Source organism: Eschscholzia californica, unplaced genomic scaffold, assembly GCF_041429995.1.
Source record: "Eschscholzia californica isolate CP2 unplaced genomic scaffold, dmEscCali1.0.p SCAF_4, whole genome shotgun sequence".
Taxonomy (NCBI): domain Eukaryota; kingdom Viridiplantae; phylum Streptophyta; class Magnoliopsida; order Ranunculales; family Papaveraceae; genus Eschscholzia; species Eschscholzia californica.
Genome location: NW_028238461.1, coordinates 52,130,399 through 52,152,636, shown reverse-complemented (window position 1 = coordinate 52,152,636; position 22,238 = coordinate 52,130,399). Strand labels below are relative to the sequence as shown.

Genomic DNA, 22,238 nt, shown 5'->3' with positions numbered 1-22,238 from the left:
AATAGAGAAAGAGATGAAGAGAGAGACAAAGATGGTGGGAAGAGAAAAGAGGATGAAGAAGAAGGATTTTATTGTTCTAATAAAGGATCGCTGACGATCGCTTGACTGACCAACGAGGCCTATCCGACGAAATAGGGAGGGAAGGGATATGGAGGAGGTTACTAATGAAAAAAAAGGTAAAAAAAAAAGAAAAGGAAAAAAGACGACTGTTAAGGTTGATTAGCAAAGAATATGGAGGAGGTTACTAATGAAAAAAAAGGTAAAAAAAAGAAAAGGAAAAAAGACGACTGTTAAGGTTGATTAGAAAAGAATATGAAAAAGGGAACCATTACGGAAGCTGGTCATTTTGTGGGAGCCATTTTAGCGACTTTAATTTATTTAAGGGGCCAAAATGGATTTAACCCTTTTACCCTTCAAGTCTTCCTTACTTTTCTTTTAACACCAGAATACCAAAAGTACCCCTATATATCCCTCGTTCTCTTCTCGCACTAGCCCCCTTCTGAGCCCTCTCTCTCTCTCTCTCTGCATCTTCTTGTCCTCTGACGATCTCAGATTCATCCTCCGGACAACTCTCTCCTTTCTCGCCAAATGACTATGATGACTCCTCCACCGTTAGATGTATACTCTCGATTCCTCTACTCTCTCTCTAACTCTCTTATCACCTTCTCGACTCTGTGATCGTTTAGGGTTTTTGATTTCGACAACGAAGTTCTAATTGTAGTACTAATCTGGCTATTTGATTGCGGAAAAGTTCCAGTTTTAGGGTTTCGAATTGATCAGTTGGTTTCTCTGTACTGGATCCTATCTCTGATTTCTGCTCTTTTTTTTTTTGTAGCAAGAAGAAGACGAGATGCTAGTACCACATTCAGATTTTGTTGAGGGTCCGCAACCAATGGAAGGTTAGTAATTAATCTGAATATGATTATATTATCTTAATCGTGATTTAGGATTTTAATTTCTAGACTTAGAAGAGTTTGATTTGGTTGTACTAGTGATCTAAGATAATATTTCTAGTAATTGAGGTTCAATTATTTTCAGGTTGTTATGTAAAAGATTCGTTATTAGGGTTTTAATGTTTTGATTGATCTTTTTTGTTGCTTATTACTTATAGCACAAGCTGAAACTGTTAGTACAGTTGAGAATCAGCAAATCGAGGATCCTCCTACTTCGAGATTCACGTGGACGATTGATACCTTTTCCAGATTGAACACCAGGAAACATTATTCTGATATATTTTCAGTTGGTGGTTATAAATGGTATGCTAATCTCTTTCTTAGTTGTCTTGTTTAGAGCTAATAGCTGATTGATTTGTATCTTAACGTTCAATATCTAACTTTGCATTAATTCCGATAGGCGTGTGCTGATTTTTCCAAAGGGGAACAACGTGGACAATTTGTCAATGTACCTAGATGTTGCAGATTCGGGGAATTTGCCATATGGATGGAGTAGATATGCTCAATTCAGCTTAGCTGTGGTTAATCAAATTCACAACAAGTATACAGTTAGAAAAGGTAAAGTATGTGTCCGTTGTGACGTGGGAGGTTATTTTGTTCTTCAATAGTACTTTCCTACTGGACTTAGAAAGAGAATCACCAAAATATATCTTTTGTATTTAGGGGAATATATATTTCATGTTGACTTAGTTGTCAGCGTACCAGTATTTCTCGCATAATCTACATAGTTTGTTTGGATTAAATGTTTGGATATACCCTTAGATTGGAAACCACTTTGTAGTGGATAGTAGTTTTTGTTCGATTCATTATCGAGGAGTTAGATAACTATCAACATCCATATATTTGGTTATAATTTCGACTACTTACTCTATTGCAGACACTCAACACCAGTTCAATGCGCGAGAGAGTGATTGGGGTTTTACATCGTTTATGCCTCTTAGTGAACTATACGACCCTGGTAGAGGATTTCTTGTGAATGATACATTAATAATTGAAGCTGAGGTTGCTGTACGTAAGGTGGTAGACTACTGGACTTATGATTCAAAGAAAGAGACAGGCTTCGTAGGACTAAAGAATCAGGGAGCGACTTGCTACATGAACTCTCTACTCCAGACTCTGTATCATATTCCATATTTTAGAAAGGTCAGAATTTCAAACTGGGATTCTTGTCTACTTCATAAGATCTTCCATGTGATTTTCTTTTAATGGAAACGATATTTTGGGGATTGGAAATTTCAGGCTGTGTACCATATGCCTACAACAGAGAATGATATGCCATCAGGAAGCATCCCTCTTGCTTTGCAAAGCCTATTTTACAAGCTTCAGTACAGTGAAAACAGTGTCGCAACAAAAGAGCTCACAAAATCTTTTGGGTGGGACACCTATGATTCTTTCATGCAGCACGATGTGCAAGAACTGAATAGGGTTCTTTGTGAAAAGTTGGAAGATAAGATGAAAGTAAGCGCTTCATACTGACCAGTGAATCAAAATAAATACATTTTATTTATTATTTTGTTGACAATCCTGCTATGAAATTAAGTGGTTGGTGGTTATGCTCGATATGGTTCTAATGTCTTGTTGCTTTTTTCAGGGAACTGTTGTAGAAGGTACAATTCAACAGCTATTCGAAGGGCACCATATGAACTATATTGAGTGCATCAACGTGGACTATAAATCTACAAGAAAGGAGTCATTTTACGGTATTCATTTAGTATCCAGTTTGATCTAGTATTTTATTTCACTTTGCATTAGGCAGCATTATATAGTTCTAAGATTATTTGCATGTGGTAGACCTTCAACTCGATGTGAAAGGTTGCCGTGACGTCTATGCTTCATTTGACAAGTATGTGGAAGTTGAACGTCTTGAGGGTGATAACAAGTACCATGCTGAACAACATGGACTACAGGTCAGTCAAGTGAACCACGTTAAACCTTCTGTTAACTTTTTCCATGGCTATTCAGTTATTATTGAATCTGGTTGATATATTATTTTATAACTGAATGAAGTGTTATTAAACTTAAGCTACTGTCTCTAACGATTTCTTTAAGGGTCTGTTATTGGCTAATAACTTTTTACTAGAACTTCAAAGTTTTCAGAACTTTAGAAGAGTATATAAGTTCCAAAACTTTGAAGTTTAGAACTGTAAAGATCTAGAACTTTAAAGTTCTGAACGTTTTTATAGAACTTTGAAATTCAAGAACTTCTGTTAGACCTTTCGGTCCATTCTAAATCTAAGTCGTCCAAATCAATGGTTGAGATTGAAATTGGGAAGACACATGGGTTCATGGAAGAACAAAACCCAATACAATGGTGATTTATGGAAGAACTAGTAATCAAGTACAATGAAATCGAAAACAAAAAAAAAAAGCAAATCCAGAATTATTAACCTAACAGTAGAGAGAGATAAGACTGATAGTTGCAATCTAAACAAAACCAGAGTTGTAGACTAATAAAACCTAACCTAACAGTAGAGAGGGAGCATAGAGAAGTACCTATAGTGGGTTTGTGTTTGGAAAGAGGGAGAAGAAGACTTGACGAAAGTAGAGAAGAAGACTTGACGAAAGTAGAGAAGAAGAGACAGCACGAAACAAGGGAAGAAGCTGAGTCAAGGTTTTGAAGGGAGGGAGGAAAATTGGTCGTTTTTTTAATATAGAGATGAAAAAGATTTTTGCCCGTTTCAACCCGAACACTTTTTGTGTGTACTCCTGGTAGAAAGTTATAACTGTGAGTGAAATGGTCTTCGAAAGTTCTTAAAAGTTGTTGGGCTGGGTTTCTCACAAAAAACAAATAATACGTCATTTAGAAGTTCTGAAAAAAGGTTATGAACAAATAACGCTTAATTTCAAAGTTCTTAAGCACTTCAAAGTTCTCATTAAAGTTAGAAATAGCCCCAGCTAAAGAATGTGGTTTCTATTGTGGCAATTTCAGGATGCTAAGAAGGGTGTCCTCTTCATTGACTTTCCTCCTGTACTCCAGCTTCAGCTGAAACGGTTTGAGTATGATTTCATGAGGGACACTATGGTAAAGGTTAGTATGTTAATCCGTGATGACCTCTTTCGGCTGAATCATGATATCAGTGGTACTTGCAATCTGTCTATTCGGTTTATTCTCATTTAATCCTTCCCTGAATTCCTTCCCTTTCTTGGTCGCCATTGTTTTTCTTTATTATGATATGCATTCTCTTGTCTATATAAATAGACACTATCCATGTTATATTGTATTATGTAGATACTAAGTCTTAGGACAACATTTTCCTAGATAATACTCTCCCAGTTATCTTTGGTAAAAAAGATTCTGATTATTCCTATACTTTCAATTATTATACTTCATTGACTTTTTATATGACTTCGACTGTTTGCAACTTTTTGATGAATATATCCTATGATTCATTTCGTACCCAAGGAGACACTTAAAAAGTTGTTCGAATTTGGTAAGCAGATCCGTAATGTTTGCTCTAAGCAGGGGCAACAAAAGTTATGCTATATGTTCAATTGTTGGTTCATAGTATTCAGTTTTTGCATATTAAAGCCATGTTTTGTTGGAAATAAACAAGGAGAAAGTATCCTATTTTCCTCATATAACTCCCTCCGTGGAAGAACTCAAGATGTGGCAATGAGTTGTAATTTTTCCTCCGCCTGCAACTTTATCCTGGGTTTCTCTATTGTCTAAATGAAAAAGGAAAGATGATTCCTGAAGGCGGTTTTTGTTTTGTAGATTAATGACCGTTACGAGTTCCCATTGCAACTGGATCTTGATAGAGAGGATGGCAAGTATTTATCGCCGGAAGCAGATCGAGGAGTCCGCAACCTTTACACACTTCACAGGTATCGTGTCGCGAAGTATTATTTATTTGTCGTTTCCCTGACTAATGAAAATGTGGCCTTTAGTAGTTGATATCTCAGATCTAGAATAGTTGGATAATAGTCATCAACCTTTTGAAAGGAAACATGCTTCCTATCGCTATTATGAATAATGATGCTTTTGTCATTGCTTGTTAGTGTCTTAATTTTGCCTAAACTCCACTCAAAGAATAATATAAACTCTAATAATATCAAGCACATGTCCTCATGCCGAGCTTTGAAAACTCATTAACCAACGATACTCGTATCTTCCTTTTTTGTTGTTTCCATTTCCATTTTTATCTAAAAAATGTGAGGCATATACCTTGAAGCATACTGCTAGGAGAGGGACAACTCAAATGTGAGATGCTTACGCCTCCTTTGCAACCTTAGATGTGTGTGCCTCAAGGTAGAAATCTACCAAGTCGCCTCAAGGCTATGCGTCTACTAATTCTGAAACTTGTCCCAAGCTATGCTTGAAAAGTCGGAAATTGGGACTAGTGGTTGACCCGGGACTAGCTACCAGGCGGGATGACAACGGTACTGGTCGGATTTCATCGGTTAAACTTAAAATATAAATATATATATATATATATAATCACATATATTATTATATTATATATAAAAACTATTACAATTATAAACATAGTTTATACATTAGAAATACAAACCTATAAAGGAAATCAACTGATTATAGAAGTTAGAGAGCAAAATCAGTCCATTATATCAATTATAAACATGTTATGCATTAGAAATACAAAACTATAAAGAAAATCAACTAATTATAGAAGTTAGAGAGCAAAATCAGTCCATAAACTCATATTATATCAATTATAAACATGTTTTGTACATTAGAAATCCAAAGCTATAAAAAAATCAACTCATTATATCAAGTTAGAAGTTAGAAGTTAGAACTTAGAGAAAGAAATAAGAACAAGATGTAGAAACCATTAGAGTATAGAGAGAGACAAATAATAAACAAGGTAGAACTTACTTAGAGAAGAAAAAAATAATGATAGAGAGAGAAACTTTACTTGAGATGGAGGATTGGAGCTAGTTCTTGTTGAAGGAGTGAAAGGAAAACTCTTAAAACCACCTGGCCCATGAACGAGTAACTCGGCGCCTAGCCGAGTCGGCTAGTCGGCTCCAGGCGCCGGGTTACTCGCTTCTCTAAAATGACTATAACTTCTGACCCTAGTCAAGCGGCCACATGGGGACTAGCGTGTGATCGGTGCCTAGGCGCAGGTTTTTAAAACATAAGTCCCAAGTGATATAATAAGGATATCTAGTTTCTTACTCACTCTTGTCTCTCTGCAGTGTTCTGGTTCACAGTGGTGGAGTGCATGGTGGACACTATTATGCTTTTATTAGGCCCACTCTTTCTGATCAATGGTAAAGTTATTTGTGCACTAAATTATTATTTTCCATTTTGACCTTAGCCAGCTGTTTTAGTACTGCAGGGGAGTTCTTGTGCTGATCTGGGGACTTGCATTTCTAATTTGTGCTCCTTCAGTTGCCTATTTTCCATTGCCTTGCATGCTTACATGTCAAGTTCTTGATTTAACATTGCTGATTTTTTTGTTGTTGTGAAGCTTATTAATAACAGGTTGTTGGTTGGTTTAGGTTAAAATTTGATGATGAGAGGGTGACAAAAGAGGATATGAAAAGAGCTCTAGAAGAACAGTATGGCGGAGAGGAAGAGGTGATATTGATGGTGTCACTACTTTTAATGTGTCCTTTTGCACCATTTGCCTAAATTCATTCTTCACACCTGTTCTTTATTTTCTTGATATATGTCCACAGTTACCACAGACAAATCCTGGTTTCAATAATACTCCATTTAAATTTACAAAATACTCGAATGCGTACATGCTTGTTTATATACGTGAGAGTGACAAGGACAAAATCATTTGCAATGTAGATGAGAAAGACATAGCGGAGCACCTTAGGGTAAGATCCTTCTTTTATCTATGATCGACTCAATGTCCTAATGAATTTTTTCTGCAAGTTACTGATTTAGCAGATTCAAAACCATTGTGCAGATAAGGTTGAAAAAAGAACAAGAAGAAAAAGAGCACAAGAAGAAGGAAAAAGCTGAGGCACACCTTTATACTATTATAAAGGTATTCCTTATCAACGTTATATAGTTCTTTTTTTGTCAATTTTCAATAAACTAGCATCCATGATTACAAGGAAAGAGCAACAAGTAATTGGTAATACAAATGATTTGACCCTCTCAGATTGCAAGGGATGAGGACCTCATGAAACAGATTGGAACAGATATTTATTTTGATCTTGTTGATCATGACAAAGTTCGCAGCTTTCGTATTCAGAAACAGATGCCTTTTAATATCTTCAAGGTATGATTGTACATTGTCTTATGTCAGCGGGTGGCAACTATCTAATTGCTGATCCAAGATTAGAATTAGCTTCTGAAGTTTTGACTCTTTTGATTATGTTCTTAAATGTCTTGTGATACATGGTTACCTAATTATGTTTGTAGGAAGAGGTTGCCAAAGAATTTGGTGTACCAGTGCAATTTCAGCGGTTCTGGCTGTGGGCCAAGCGGCAAAACCATACATATCGTCCTAACCGACCATTGACACAGCAAGAGGAAACTCAATCTGTAAATACCATCTGCTCCTGTGATTTCATTTTCTCATTTGGTAGTAAGAAAGACTTTTATTTACTTAGTTTTGTAACAATCTCCTGTCTGTTGTAGGTTGGACAATTGAGGGAGGTGTCAAATAAAGCTCATAATGCAGAACTGAAGCTGTTCTTGGAAGTAGAGACTGGGCTGGTATATATTTTTCTATCGATTATTGCATAATTAAATTATATAGCTCTTGTGGTTCACATTGACTGACATCTTCTATACATGATAAACTTACAAATGGTGATAGCAGTTGTGCTGATTTTTATATTGTTCATGCAGGATTCAGTCCCAATTTCCCCTCCTGAGAAGACAAAAGAGGATATTATGCTTTTCTTTAAGCTTTATGACCCTGCGAGAGAGGCACTTCGGTATAGCCTATTTTTGTGTTGTGTTTAGCTTATGCTAGAATCATAGGTGATATGACAAGTGATCTTGCCTTTGTCAGGTATGTGGGGAGACTCTTTGTGAAGGGTACTGGGAAGCCCTTAGATATATTGAATAAGTTGAACGAAATGGCTGGCTTTGCTCCGGCGGAGGAAATTGAACTTTACGAGGTTGGTCATCCAACTGACATTGAATTTGTTAATATCGTCCTTATTAATAGATTTGAGAAAGACTCAATTAATTCTTATTATTGAAAGTAGCTGACATATCCTCTATTTTATGTTGGTTAGGAGATAAAGTTTGAGCCCAGTGTCATGTGCGAACACATTGATAAGAAACTCACTTTTCGAGCTAGCCAGGTATGTCAGGATGAGTAGTTGGTCGGTGTGATTTACATATATTGTATTCTCTAAACATGCATAACCTTATAAATATATTTTCTTGCAGCTTGAAGATGGAGATATTGTTTGCTTTCAGAAAGCTTCTTTAAGTGAAAGTGAAGAAGCCTGCCGTTATCCTAATGTTCCTTCGTTTTTGGAATATGTACACAATCGCCAGGTATCACTACTGAAACTTTTGAGGGTGGATATATATATATTTGCACATTATTATATTATGCATGTAGTGTTGGTATCATTGTTCCCCCGGAATCCTGCATGAATCTATCACTAATTTTCATGAATTTTATAACTTTCATTTCCACCAAATTTTCTGTAAATGAGAGTGTTTTTGTATCATTGTATCAAAATGGTCTTGTCTTTTCTTGTTTCTTCTCTGTGTACGCATGGTAAAATTTGTGATCAAGTAGTCCTCTATTATCAGCACTTGGATCAGAGTTACCTTCTGAAATATTTTAATTTCAAGTGGTCATTTCTTCCAACAAATTAGTGAATTACCCAGCTGGTTTTCTTTTGTGCAGAGTAACATGATCATTCTTGCTGGATAGAGCCCCCCTATACTACGACGACCTGTATCTGGGGTCTCTAAGTTTGAAAAGATCATATATTTACTGATTACATTAGCATACTAGTATGTGGACATATATAAAACAAAAGCATTAAGTATTCTTATCTGGCACAGGCTTGGTCACACAGTAGTGGCTAAACAGATTATTATTTGTACAACTTGAGAATTGACCGTTTTCTTCTTTCTTCTGATTTAGAACAAAATTAATACTTTGTGGCAACTTTAATATAAACTCCAATATTTGAAGTTTTATATATAACAACTAACTTGGGGGTTGGGGTTGGGCTCGGGCTACCCCTGATCTCGATCCTACCCTCGTCATACGCTTGTGGATTGGCCGATTACAACTACTTTGCTCAGTGGGTACACACTGAGGGGTTATGAAAATTAAACAGGATGTGGGGAAAACTTTAAAACCTGACTGTATGGAGCAGGAACACTGGTGGAAGGGGAACACCCGGTCCCCTTACCCATACGGATGGTCATCTGTTTATACAGTGATACTATATACACATCTTTTTATTAATTTTATATACATTATGCATATTATGAATATTATCCGTTATATATGCCTCTTTACATGATATAGAAATACTGTGATAAGATATTGAACTTTTTAAACTAATAATCATTCAGAATTGAGGGAGATATCATATCCATATTATATCTATAGATAATGTAATTTTAGTATGTTCATTACAATATTACAAGGAAAAGTATACTAATTCAGCAGTAATTACCAATTATCCATTTCGAACTTGAAAGTTGAAACTAAAAAAACTTCGAAATCTTAGTTAAAAGTCTTTCAAAAATATGTGAAGTCGGAGATTTCTTTTGCACTTATATATATAATGTATACTATTTTGGGTTGAAGTGTTAATGCTCAGTAAAGAAAGATATATCGTCATTAGTATAGCTTTCACATCTGGTTCACAATGTGGCTTCCCCAACTTTAAATAACGTAATTCTAATTTTTCCAATATTATCAGAAAATATGTAACATGTCAAGTTGTCAACCATTGAATGTGGGGATGTTGGAACTTGGAAGGCACCTTCTTATAAATCCCCTATGGTTCACGGCTCTTGTAGCAGACTAGATATAAGAATAAAACATAAAGAATATAAACAATGTGTCATGGATGCGGAACAGGCACCTTTAAGGGAATTCTCCTTCTCCCTCTCGCCTAATAGAAGAGGGAGTAGAGTGGAAATCATAGTGTTGGGGAAGGCATGCGCCGACTGAAGGCGTGGCACCAACTATAAAATAAAGCATTTTTCATAGGCAATATAGGGGTACAAGTTAAACTTCTGCGAACGCCTACCCTCATGGGTCTATAGTCATTAGAGCCTCCTAAAAGGTTTTACTAAAATTCGGTAGGCATGGAAATGGAAATATTTTGGTCGTTTCGGTTGAAATATTTCAAAATTTAATTCCTTGATTAGGAATTGTTAAAGAGTATAATTGTATTTCGGTTTCAGTGGAAATTTCGGTAGGCATGAAAATAGAAATATTTCGGTCGAAATATTTCAAAATTTAATTCCTTGGTTAGAAGTGGAACTTTTCTTGGACTGGTAAACTACTTATTTGGCATAGGGCTCCAAAGGACATCTATGGTTAATCCACGTTGATGGATAACTAAAGTGACTATGGAAAGTATTGAACGCGTCTCCATATCCTTCCAGACATGTCAAGGTCCTTGTGTTCACCCTTGCATGTCTCATATATCGTTGTAAGGAGTGTCTGTTCTATAACCTTTTGAATTATCATTTGTAGTTATTTATTGTTGTGAAGTTGGATGATTAATTGGGCGATGCTGAATTGACTTCTTGTTACTTCAAATATTTAATCAGCATTAGGTTTTTATATATCATTATGTTTAGGCAACACCTTTCTCTTTTTGCTGGTTTTACTAAGTGTACTAGTTATTGTTCTAAAGTGATGTCATGCTTTAAAGGTTGTTCATTTCCGATCTCTGGAGAAGCCCAAGGAGGACGATTTCTGCCTGGAGTTGTATGTATTTTGTTTTGCTTTCTCATTTCCTCGTGTTAGTAGTTGGAGGATTTGTGCAGTTAGGTATATATTTTATGGTTTTAATTTTTTCCCATTTCCATGTCTTTCTAGGTCAAAAATTTCCAATTATGATGAAGTTGTTGGAAGAGTTGCTCGACAACTTGGTCTGGAAGATCCATCCAAAATTAGACTTACATCTCACAACTGTTACTCCCAGCAACCTAAGCCACAACCGATCAAGTACAGAGGAATGGACCATTTATCGGACATGTTGGTTCACTACAATCAGGTAAATATCGCTTTGCATATTCTGATGACTATTTATCCATGGACAATAATGTACTAAAATAAGGAACTCACTTAATTATCCTGATGGATATTTGTGCAGACTTCTGATATCTTGTATTATGAAGTGCTCGATATTCCTTTACCAGAATTGCAAGGCTTAAAAACATTAAAGGTCGCGTTTCATCATGCAACGAAGGATGAAGTAAGTATTTAGATCGTATTAACCAGACACATACATGAGCTAGATTTTTTGTAATGAATCTTGTCTCTTTTATTCTTAGGTTGTAATTCACAGCATTAGATTGCCAAAGCAGAGCACAGTTGGCGATGTCATTAATGACCTGAAAACGAAGGTAGATGTTGTATATTTATATTTCTTGTAAATCCTACTAAACCAATGCGGAATTTATATGTTAGTAGTTGAGGCATGTTATGTGCCTTCAGCTAGATCAGTATTCTCCCGTTTCTTTGAAAAATTCAAATTTAGGAATTTGTTATGCTCTAGTAACGTGGCTCCTTTCCGTGTTTTTTTTTTGTGATGGGGATACTTTCAGTGACTTCTATTAGACTAATTTATTTTTCCTCAATGACATTATGAAACAGGTTGAACTGTCTCATCCCAATGCAGAACTTAGATTGCTTGAAGTTTTCTATCATAAGATATACAAGGTATTGAATATTGTATTTTGACTATTTTACGGTTGGTGGTGGTAGATAAAAGGATTTATGTGCACTGTAAATACGTTAAAAATTTGACATTCTGAGTATCCGATATAGTAGGTGTTCCCTCTACTTTGTGGGGGTTCAAGGAATATTGGGTCACTTCTGTATTGTTCACCCCTATAACGAAAAGTTGGGCTAAGAAGTCGGTATCTCGGGCCATATGCTCAGTGGCTTAGACCTGACAATTTTTTTAGAAGCTTGAGCAGGATGTTTCCTAATTGTCTCTTGAACTGTTTCTTTGAATAAGAGAAAGAAGGTCATACCAATGTATAAATTCTACTAGTTTGGAACCAAATCTGTCCCAGGAAAAATATCTCCTGGATCTTGTTGCTGAAGTCGTGAGGAACCTTCAAAGGAAAATAAATTGTGAAGTGGGACAGTTGGCTATTTATTGAATCTACTAAATTTATCCAAGATACCAAGTCTAGATAGAAGTTGATGTGAATAGGATTCAATTGATTGTTCCCACTGGCAGAATCTCTAGCCTACTACAGTATGGCTACGTCTATTTTCGGTATAATTGCTTCAATTGTTCTGCTACCTAATTCCTGAGAGTAAGCGACTAGATAAATCAGGATAAACAGGGAAACAAGATAATTACGGATTCCTTCTAAAAAAATAATCAGATAGTAAAGTTCTAGAATCATTAACTTGATTTTTCATTATCATTGGCGTCATAACTTGGAACTCCATTCTTGCAGATTTTTCCCCCTAGTGAAAAGATCGAGAACATTAACGACCAATACTGGACACTGCGCGCAGAAGAGGTAAGTAAATACCATTTCGTTGTTTAAGTACATAACGCTTATCATCGTTCATCGCTTCTTCGTAAATTTCTCAAAGAGGTTTTTATACTTCGCTGTACAGTGACTTTTTTAGATTTTCCTTTTATATGACTCTTGTCCAGAAAGTATGTGATCTATGTAATTACCAATTAGGTACCAGGTGAAGAGGTTGTAATTATTGTCTTTCATTGTTTCAGATACCAGAAGAAGAGAAAAACCTTGGTCCACACGATCGACTGATTCATGTTTACCATTTTACTAAAGATGCAGCCCAAAACCAGACGGTAGATATTTGTGAATATATCTAGGACGTTAAGTTAATACTGTAGATGCTACTGCTTGGTCATTTTAATGTTTAAAATCCTGTTTAATTTCAACAGCAGGTACAAAATTTCGGGGAACCGTTTTTCTTGATCATCCATGAGGGAGAGACTTTATCTGAGGTTAAAGTTCGTATTCAGAAGAAATTGCAGGTTCCAGATGAGGAGTTCGCCAAGGTTTTTACTCTTAATACCTTGCGAACTTAGTTCTATATTCCATTGGAGAACAAATTATATATGCACTATTAATTTTTCGTTGTCGGATTTCTATGTTTTAATGCCTCATATCCTTCATTGGTCTTTATCTTATCCAGCGAATTAATGTGTCCGTTCTATAATATCAAATGTTTCTTATTTTCTCTTTTGATCAGTGGAAATTTGCATTTTTATCATTGGGCCGGCCCGAGTACCTTCAGGACTCTGACATTGTATCAAGTCGTTTTCAGGTATCCTTACACTTGTAACTAATTAAACTTCGTTTTAATATTTGAGATTTCAAAATGAGTACACGGAAAATGACTATACGGCCGTCTGAGCATCATCTTTTCCAATTCTTGTATGCTTTCAGAGAAGAGATGTTTATGGAGCTTGGGAACAATATTTAGGGTTGGAGCACTCTGACAGTGCTCCAAAAAGGGCTTATACAACCAACCAGGTAAAGATATCACATTCAACATCCCTCCTTTCTTGATTGGTTACCAAATATTCAGTTTTGTTTGGCGTTCTTTTAGCATTCACAACTACCACCATTAACCACCGGTCTGAATCTGTTGATTACCGCCGTTGCTTAACTGAAGAGAACTAAAATCTTTATAAATCTGTATATATGCAGAATCGTCACACATTTGAGAAGCCAGTAAAAATCTACAACTAAGAAACAAAAACCTGATCAACCAAAACTGTTGTATCGGCTGAGGTACTTGGTAATTTAAGATTATGATATGGTAACGAGGAAGATAACATCAAATGACATCTAAAGTAAAGAAAATGGGGGAAGTGAAATAGGAGCATTTGTGGTGGTGCTAGGTTGCTGTTTTGATCAAGCAAGACTTGGAGGTTAGTAATGTTAAATGTTAGGATTATATATTATTACATTCTTTCTTCAGCATGCAACTATGGGTTTGTTCTGGGAAGTGGGGACTCCCAAATGGCTGTGTATTTCTGTCTATCGATCGCTCGTGAGCTTTTTCCTCTTATCCTTTTCTTTTCTCTCATGAAAACAATCTGTTGTTGGTTACACCTTCATTTTTAGTGTAATTTAAGTACATAAAAAAAAGGAAGATTTTGGACTAGGGGATGAATATATATTATATACATATCGAATATTGTTATAGGTGAGTGTTTATTTTCACATTTCATTCTCCTAGTCCTTATTTTTATTTCCCTTTCCTTTGGTGGGTTCTCCTTAGAAATGATGTGTTTATTATGATACTGAGATGTTTGTATAAATGGTTGTTTGTTGCTGTCTCTGCTTTCTGCTAGACTCTCTCTCTCTCTCTCTTGGTTTTTGTAAAAAAGTCTTTCAACTATGAACTTCCCATATTTACTCTTCTAGGGTTAGTGTAAATAGTGATATGCCTATATTAGTGTACAGGGGGGTACAGAACAATTTCTGCTCTATATATACTTATAAATCAACTTGTAAAAATCACAAATTCGTCTGTACTAGATATATCCTACGGATGCCAGTATGTAGGTGATGGGAGGATTGGTGTTGGCCAACGAATTTGGCAGTAGGTGCTTACGATCACGCTCGTTCATGAGGTTTCTTTTCCTCTGCATTTTAGAACAAGAATAATGAGAAAAGTAGGATTGTAGGAACAAAGAACATCAGGTGAGAATGCAATTTCTCTTTTTTGTAATGGGGGTTCTATTATCTTTGAACGAAATCGGTCTCTAATCTTTGAACAAAATCAGTCTCTATCTATTAAATCCTTGGCAACCTGTGATGTTGAAATTATTAGATAACTCCGAAAAAGAGTTTGATGATTTTTTTTTTCGGATTAAAATTTTGTAATGCCTGGGCTAAGGGCTCGTGCTCCTAACCCCCACTCCGCCCACCGCATGTCTGCCTGCTTTAATAGTTTTCTACAAGCAAAACTTTTACATTGAAATTTCATTTTCAACATTATCTACCTTACTAGCTACTAGATGAAGTTTGGATTTACATTTGGTTGACTAATGAATAAAAATCCTTAATACTACTAAACTTCTCCCAGGAATATAAGTGAAGACCATATCCAACTTAGATGCCAACTAAGTCAATGCTTCTTCAACAAAAAAAACTAAGTCAATGCGCAATTTGTTTCTATTTGAGTATGTATAATGGAAGTGTTTTGACAAAGACCATTGGTGAACAAGAAAAGTCAACATTCAATTTTTGTTTGTTGTAATTTTATCTGAAGTGTAAGAATACCATTATGTGTATCCAACTACTTCAATAAAAGTTGGAGTATTTTTATTTTTGTTTCGTCAAGTTAGGGGCCATTTGAAAAATAACCCTAAGAATATATACGTCGCTATTGCTCAATCATCACATAAGATTTATTGGACATAAATGATTACATGCTTTATACATTAGCCTTGAGCTTTCGCATAGTTTTGTTCCTTACCCTCATTATTTCTCCAAACTAAATGCACATAAAGAGGAAATATTTTCGAAACTGGTAGAACAAAATGAAATAAAATCAATCAAAAGCAACATGTGATAAGAGAGAAGTTCTCTGTACAGAACTCAAGACATGGTAAACAGCTAGCTATGCATTCACCACAACCTGCAGGATCACCAAAACAACAACAACTGCAACGAAAACACATCCTAATGTTTCAGGATAGCAAAGAAATAAAAGGGTTGTAATTAACAAGTAATTAGTTTGAAAAGGTGAATTAATTAGTAAAAATTATTACCATGATGAATTGGTGCTACTCTCTTCTTGTTCATATGTTTCTGCAGATATATTCATTCCTTGAATTGGTGCTTCCATATCTTCCTATAATCCTAATTTTTGATCTCTACTCTCACACATGATATATATATATATATATATATATATATATATATATATATATATATATATATATATATATGAGACACATATAATAGAATAGAAGACTTAGCACCCCCCACAAGCCCACCTGGTTGATAGTTGACTCCCATTACCCGCATCAACTAGTTAGTCTATGTTGGGTATAATATTGGGATCATTTTTACTTTTGGGTACTAGAAATTTGTCAACCTAATGGGAAGCTCAAGTGAGTTTGTGAAACCCAACATTAGTTGCCAATAGTTGGACAGTAAATGTGTATCTGTTGGTCAAATGGAAGCTCTTAATGTTTAAGAAAAATGTCAACTGAAACTCGTGCAAATTGAACGTTACAAACACGAGTACGTAGTTGGCGCCTTCTTAGGATACCCAATTACCCAAATCCATTTTGTTCTCAACGTTGATTGGGGATTCCATGGCGTACTCCATGGTGTAGCCCTGATAGGACAAGAGATATTTTGGTCTTTTCGGAGTTCGGACCGAGAAAAGACCAAAATACTCCTTGTCTCATTAGCCAACTCGGTTATGAAATATGTATGGGAGTTCCCCAATCACTTTTGGTTCTACGCTCCTATACTTTAGCTTGTTTAGGTGAGTGGGCCAAAATAAAAGGTGAGTGGGCCAAAATAGAAACCCTAACAATAAGGAAGCAAAAAAAAGGAGCCAAAGAAACACCTATGGACACTAAAAGTACTATACTACTATTTAGTCACGCGGCCCAAGGCCAAAGCGGCCGCTTTGGGGCAACGTGACGAATGGCCTCTTGATATGAATCTTATATGTTAGTTTCAAAATAATACTTATATTCTAAACAGTTTGGTAGCGTGATTCAAGTTGTAGCTCAGCGGTTAAAACTTTATATCACACATAACGGGTTAAGCTAGCGTTCGACTCCTCCCGTACAAACGAAACATAATATTTTTTTTTTTTTTTTTTAACATACCTAAGGGTCCCAATTTTAATTTCGTTTAGGGCCTCCTAAATACAAGTTTGGGCAAGAAGGAATTAACCTTTTATAGTAAAACAACTACTTTTTGGTAAAAATGAGTGATCTTATCCTTACATTGCTTTATATCTTTTTGAAGAATTTTACACTCATATGTACACGAAATGATAGAATAAGTCCATAACCAAAATGAAATGTCATTACATTACATGACATAGAAAAGTAAAAAGTAGAATACAAAAGGAATACATAGTTAAAACATCAAAGAGTCTCCCAACTCAATTTAGGACCTCTCAGTAGTTTAGAAGGACTCACCTATTGAGCTAAAAACTAAACGATCATATGGTTTTCTGGAGTCTAAAGGCTTTGGTTAAGTCCATGACAAACCCAACTTATAATCTATTGAGTTTCTTGGGTTTTAGCCCAAGCCCAACTTAGAGCCCAATTAATGAGGAAAAAAAGAAACATCTCATTGGGACTCGGACCTTTTTGAGACGAACAACATAAGACAACACACGTCAGCAAATCTATACCAACACGTGTAAAACATGCTCTTTCCGGTTACCGTTTTTATTCCACCTCGACAAACTAACCAATCAGTATATAACAATATTCCAAGTCATCAAATCATCAAAAAAGAAGTCACACATAAAATCTACGGTTCATAATCACCTAGGCCCCACATTAAAACTCTCATCACTTTTATAATACTACGACATCAAAATCCGCTCTTCCGAATTTATATCAAAAGTACCAAAAAAAACTAGCAACTAAATTGGAGAAGAAGATAACCAGGAAATAGCGCGCGGGTTCATTCAACAGTTGTATTAATTTATACTTGTCTCCTTTTCCGCTTTTGCTTTACGTTTCCGTGTTTCCTTCATTTTCTAGGGTTTCTTTATCTCTCTACAAAGTCGTCTTTCAACTAAACGATTAGTTTACGGCTACTCATTTTTATCATCCTCATCAAGACAAGAATTCAAGAAATTCAGGTATTTTTATCTCATTTTGTTAGCTGATTCATTGATCGGATTGTTTTCTGGTTTCCGATTCTTAGACATTTATGATTGAATTTCTTAGGGTTTATTTGTGAAATCTGAAGGAATTTATGATCGATTTGAAAAGATGAAATTTGGAGAAACGTTTACAGAGTATATACGTGGTGGTGAACAAGAATGTTTTCTTGAGAAATGTTCTCATGTAGAATATAAAAGATTGAAAAAAGTTCTAAAGAGTTGTCGAAGATGCCGATCAGATGCTGCTACTCGAGAGGATGAGAGTGGTGAATCTTCAGAGATCTGCTTATATGAATCTTGTCCATGTATGTCTCTATTTAATTTTACTAATTCAACTTAATTGTTGTTTGATTATATTTTTAAGTATAATTAGTTGTTGTTAAAATATACTTGATCTGCTAATTTTGTCATAATTTGTTTATTACTTGTTTGTTTGGAAAACTATATGGATTAAATTAGGTAGACATGTTAATTAGTTATATGATTATGTGGATAATGACATCGATCAGTTTACGTTTTTTCCCCTTTTAAAGACTATTATTGTTCTAGGAGTAAAGATCAAAAGTTAGAAATCTAGTTTCAACCCTAGAATTGTAATTGTAGTCATATTCATTAATTGATGTTTATTATTGTTTTTATTGGGAAGATGGGTATGTGGTTTCTTGTTAGCATGTTAAGATGTAGCTAAGTAAGTCTTTAACCCAGTCAATGGTTTTTTATTAAATGCTTTGCCTCGTGCAAAACCACCTTTCAGAGTTTCATGGTCCTTCAGAAGAATGGTCTTTCGGGTGGGTGACCCAAACAGGGGAAATGAGAACGTGGTTGGGATTTATCTCCATTTTCTTTCACCCGTTTGTGTTCTTACGGACTTAGACGTCATCTTAGATCTCATCTTTAAATGCTGGTCACATTCATACTACAAGTATTACTGAGCTGATTAACTTAATCTGCTTGTTATGTAGTGTGTGATCAAATGTTCTTTTCTGAGCTGATGAAAGAGGCATCGGACATAGCTGGATGTTTTAGTTCGAGAGTAAGACGTCTCCTGCATCTTCATGTTTCCACTGGTATGCAGAAATATGTATTGCGGCTTCGTCATTGTTTCATAAACGAACAGGATATGATGATTCAACAAGGTCGGATGTTGATTGAATATGTCACAATGAATGCGACTGCCATAAGGAAAATACTCAAGAAATATGATAAGGTAAGAATTGGGTGAGAATAAGCTCCACTCCATTCTAGAATTTGAATTTAATTTCTTGCATCATGACTGAAGGATGTTTCCTTACGTTTTCTACAGGTTCATAGCTCTCAAAATGGCCAAAACTTTAGATCTAAGATGAGAACTGAACACATAGAGCTCCTCCAATCACCATGGCTGATTGAACTTGGAGCTTTTTATATAAATTTCAATGGTTCTGATGGATTATCAGGGGAGTTTGCCCATCAATTCTCTTGTGATTTCGAATCCGATCAGCCTATAATGACGTTAAAGGTTTCAGATACAGTCAAACTTGAATACAGTCTGACTTGTGCTATTTGCTTGGTAAGATGTTTTTTTTATTCCTATCTTGTCTACTCGGGAGACGATTAGTAGTACATTTCTTTATTTGCTCACACACTTTTAGTTTTCTATTATCAGGAGATAGTTTTCAATCCTTACGCTTTGAGCTGTGGTCATATCTTTTGCAAATCATGTGCTTGTTCTGCTGCATCTGTGATGCTATTCGAGGGCCCTAAGGTTGCAGATCCAAAATCAAAATGTGCTGTTTGTAGAGAGGTAATTATCCTTCAAATTTGTTTTCCTTTAGAGGAATCCACAAATGTTCGATGTTGTCCAAGTTTACAACCCTGTTGAATGTGAGGTTGGGTAGAGTTTCGCAGGAACTATATTTCTTTTTTTCTCTCCTCGAAGGCTCTACCAACCTACTAGTTAGACGGGTTCTGGGCATTTTTGACATGACTGATTATTTGTATGACCCGCTTTTTGCAGGCTGGGGTCTATGCTAATCCGGTGCATATGATGGAGCTAGATTTGCTCTTGAAAAACAGGTGAGCATGAAATAAACTCAAAATCTCTATCTCTTTTAAACAAGAAAACCTTGATCGTTTTCTGATACTTGTGAATCAATTATTTTCAGACGCAAAGATTACTGGAAAGAAAGAATGCAGGAAGAACGTGCCGAGATGGTGAAGCAATCCAAAGATTACTGGGATTCACAGACTAGATATGCAATTGGGTATTGAGAGTGGAAGCTGATCTTCTTCTTCTTCTTCTTCTAGGGTAGAAGTATTTCAGATAGATCAGTTTAATTATTGTTGTGTACTGGGATAAATTGCTTGTTTACATGATTGTGCAATTTCTGAAGTTTAACTGGTTTGCTTTTAATTTTTTTTTTTTTTGCTTCTTGTTCTTTTGAAATACTTGGGACCAAGGTGGTTTTTTTTTTCTCATTGGCTGACTCATTATGATATATTTTCTTTTTTGAAACGTTACCCTGAGAATGGGTTCAGATCCAATTAGAATAATAATATAGGGACACTCAGTAGTTTTTAAATACAATTTTTTTTTTTTTGTTGAGAATACAATTTTCTTTATCTGACTATATTGTGTAACTCTTCCCTGAAGCTCGTTTGGTGGAGTTCTTCACCGTCTGAAAACACAGTAGAATGACTTATTTTTTGTCTTATTAGCCAACTCAACTATGAGTATTGATGAGACGTGAAAATGTCTCATTTGAATCTCTTAACTCCGGTTAGTTAGTCCAGTTCGAGCTGTTACTCTGATTATTTGCTTGATTTTCTTTCTCAGGTGTCTTTTACGGAGTTCAGGGTGAAAAACAGATGAAATCGGGAGAAATTGATGTCAGGGGTATTTTGGTCATTTTGTGATTCTGATTTCATGATCAGTATTAGTGCTCGGATGGAAAGTAGAGTCCAAGGTGAACCCGTAGGCGAAAACGGAAGTCAAATCGGAGTCCGGATGAATAAATTAGAGCAAGTCAAAGTTCGGGTCAAATTTGGTATACTAAAAGTCAAGAGGGACACGTGGCATGCATCCGGCAAGAAATCGAATGAACCAGGGAATACGCGGGCTACTGTCTGTCACGTCCAGAGGTACACCAGGCTATACGTGTGATCCGGCCAACCCGACCCGACTCGATGACGTCAGCTGACGTCATCATCTTCTTCTTTCCTTTTATAACCGAGAGCTGTGTAATTTCTTGAAAAGGAGATATTTCAAAATTGAAACAGAAATGGAAAGAGTAACAAGAAGGAAAGAAGGAAAGAGGATAAGATAAGAAATGAGAAAGGAAAGAAGCAAGAAGAAGGGGAAGGATTCGGTTGCAGTTCTTAGAATAAGATAGAGAGAAGGAAAGAAATCGAATTACGAAAGGAAAGAAGAAGATAGAGAAACAGAGGAGGTTATCATTTCGACAGCTTTATAACAGGAGGAGAGAAGAGATATAGGATATCTTCTCACGACCAAAAAGAAAAACCGAGTTAGAGAGAGAAACAGAGAAGGAGATCATCAATCTATCAACATCATCATCCATCTTTCATCTTCATCATCATCTTCTGAATTTCTCTTAGTGACAGAGAGAAATTAAGAGGGGGTCTCGGGTTAAACAGAAAAGAAAAGAAAGAAGAACAGAGACAGAGGTTAGAGAGAGAAAGAAACAGAGATAGAAAACCGTGGAGAGATCATCATCATCATCATCTACCTTTCTTCTTCTTCTTCTGTTTGTAATTTTTCCTTTTTGTGAGAGAGAGAGAGAGATTATAGAGGAAGACAGAAAGATTGTAGAGAGAGAGAGATTAACAGTGAGATTATTTCTTTCGGTTTTAAAGAAATTTTGAATTGTTTCAATCTTATTTCTGGTTAAATAAGTTCAAGAGATAGAAAAGAAAAGTTAGAGAGAGTTTATAAAGAAGAAACAGAAAGTGTAGAGAGAGAAAGAGAATTGGAGAAGGTGAGAAAACAGGTGAGAAAATTATTTTCTCACAGGGAAAATATTTCCGGGAAGACGAGAAAATCGTTTTCCCAGAGGGCGCGTTTGGCAGAGCAGTGGAAAATCAGAAGGAAATCACTTCCCTAAGGCTCTGTTTGGCTGGAAAATTTAGTAAGAAATCCAACTTTTCTACTTTTCTTTCCTTTTTCCATATATTTAAGCTTCCATCCTTTATCATGAAGAACTAATTTTCTATCTAGGGTTTTAGATGAAGTTTCGATAATTATTTCAATGATAAATTTATTACAGTTTTTATTATTTTAACGATAATATCTTCCGGGTTTTTAGAC

General features: G+C 35.7%; 2 protein-coding genes across 3 annotated transcripts; both read left to right on the top strand.

Moving 5' to 3' along the window:
- Positions 1-485: 485 nt before the first annotated feature.
- Positions 486-14,393, top strand: LOC147545941 (ubiquitin C-terminal hydrolase 12-like). Its single transcript, XM_086635115.1, is given in 32 exon segments — positions 486-618; positions 836-899; positions 1,112-1,256; positions 1,354-1,511; positions 1,831-2,096; positions 2,193-2,411; positions 2,545-2,653; positions 2,745-2,860; positions 3,883-3,981; positions 4,669-4,778; positions 6,111-6,185; positions 6,417-6,514; positions 6,517-6,743; positions 6,836-6,916; positions 7,034-7,153; positions 7,297-7,419; positions 7,516-7,593; positions 7,729-7,817; positions 7,895-8,003; positions 8,124-8,192; positions 8,281-8,391; positions 10,755-10,810; positions 10,922-11,099; positions 11,199-11,300; positions 11,380-11,451; positions 11,702-11,767; positions 12,523-12,588; positions 12,804-12,890; positions 12,990-13,103; positions 13,298-13,372; positions 13,495-13,581; positions 13,759-14,393. Coding segments are annotated over 32 exon segments (3,441 nt in total). The 5' UTR covers positions 486-588; the 3' UTR covers positions 13,801-14,393.
- Positions 14,394-17,656: 3,263 nt separating this feature from the next.
- On the top strand, positions 17,657-20,324 carry LOC147545940 (putative E3 ubiquitin-protein ligase BAH1-like 1). 2 transcript variants are annotated; one of them, XM_086634169.1, is made up of 7 exons: positions 17,657-17,908; positions 17,997-18,237; positions 18,895-19,139; positions 19,236-19,481; positions 19,578-19,715; positions 19,929-19,987; positions 20,077-20,324. In XM_086634169.1, the coding sequence occupies exons 2-7, from the start codon at positions 18,042-18,044 to the stop codon at positions 20,180-20,182; spliced, it is 990 nt and encodes a 329-aa protein (XP_086490295.1). In that variant the 5' UTR covers positions 17,657-17,908; positions 17,997-18,041; the 3' UTR covers positions 20,183-20,324. The 2 variants fall into 2 exon arrangements, with proteins under 2 accessions (XP_086490295.1, XP_086490296.1); XM_086634170.1 differs by having other exon boundaries at positions 17,741-17,908; positions 18,019-18,237.
- Positions 20,325-22,238: the final 1,914 nt, after the last annotated feature.

Excerpts from the sequence above, each read along its gene's own strand:
- LOC147545940 (XM_086634169.1), top strand. The coding sequence starts at position 18,042 with ATGAAATTTGGAGAAACGTTTACAGAGTATATACGTGGTGGTGAACAA. Across the intron at positions 19,140-19,235 it reads TACTCAAGAAATATGATAAG|GTTCATAGCTCTCAAAATGG; the intron begins GTAAGAATTGGG and ends CGTTTTCTACAG. Across the intron at positions 19,988-20,076 it reads GATTTGCTCTTGAAAAACAG|ACGCAAAGATTACTGGAAAG; the intron begins GTGAGCATGAAA and ends AATTATTTTCAG.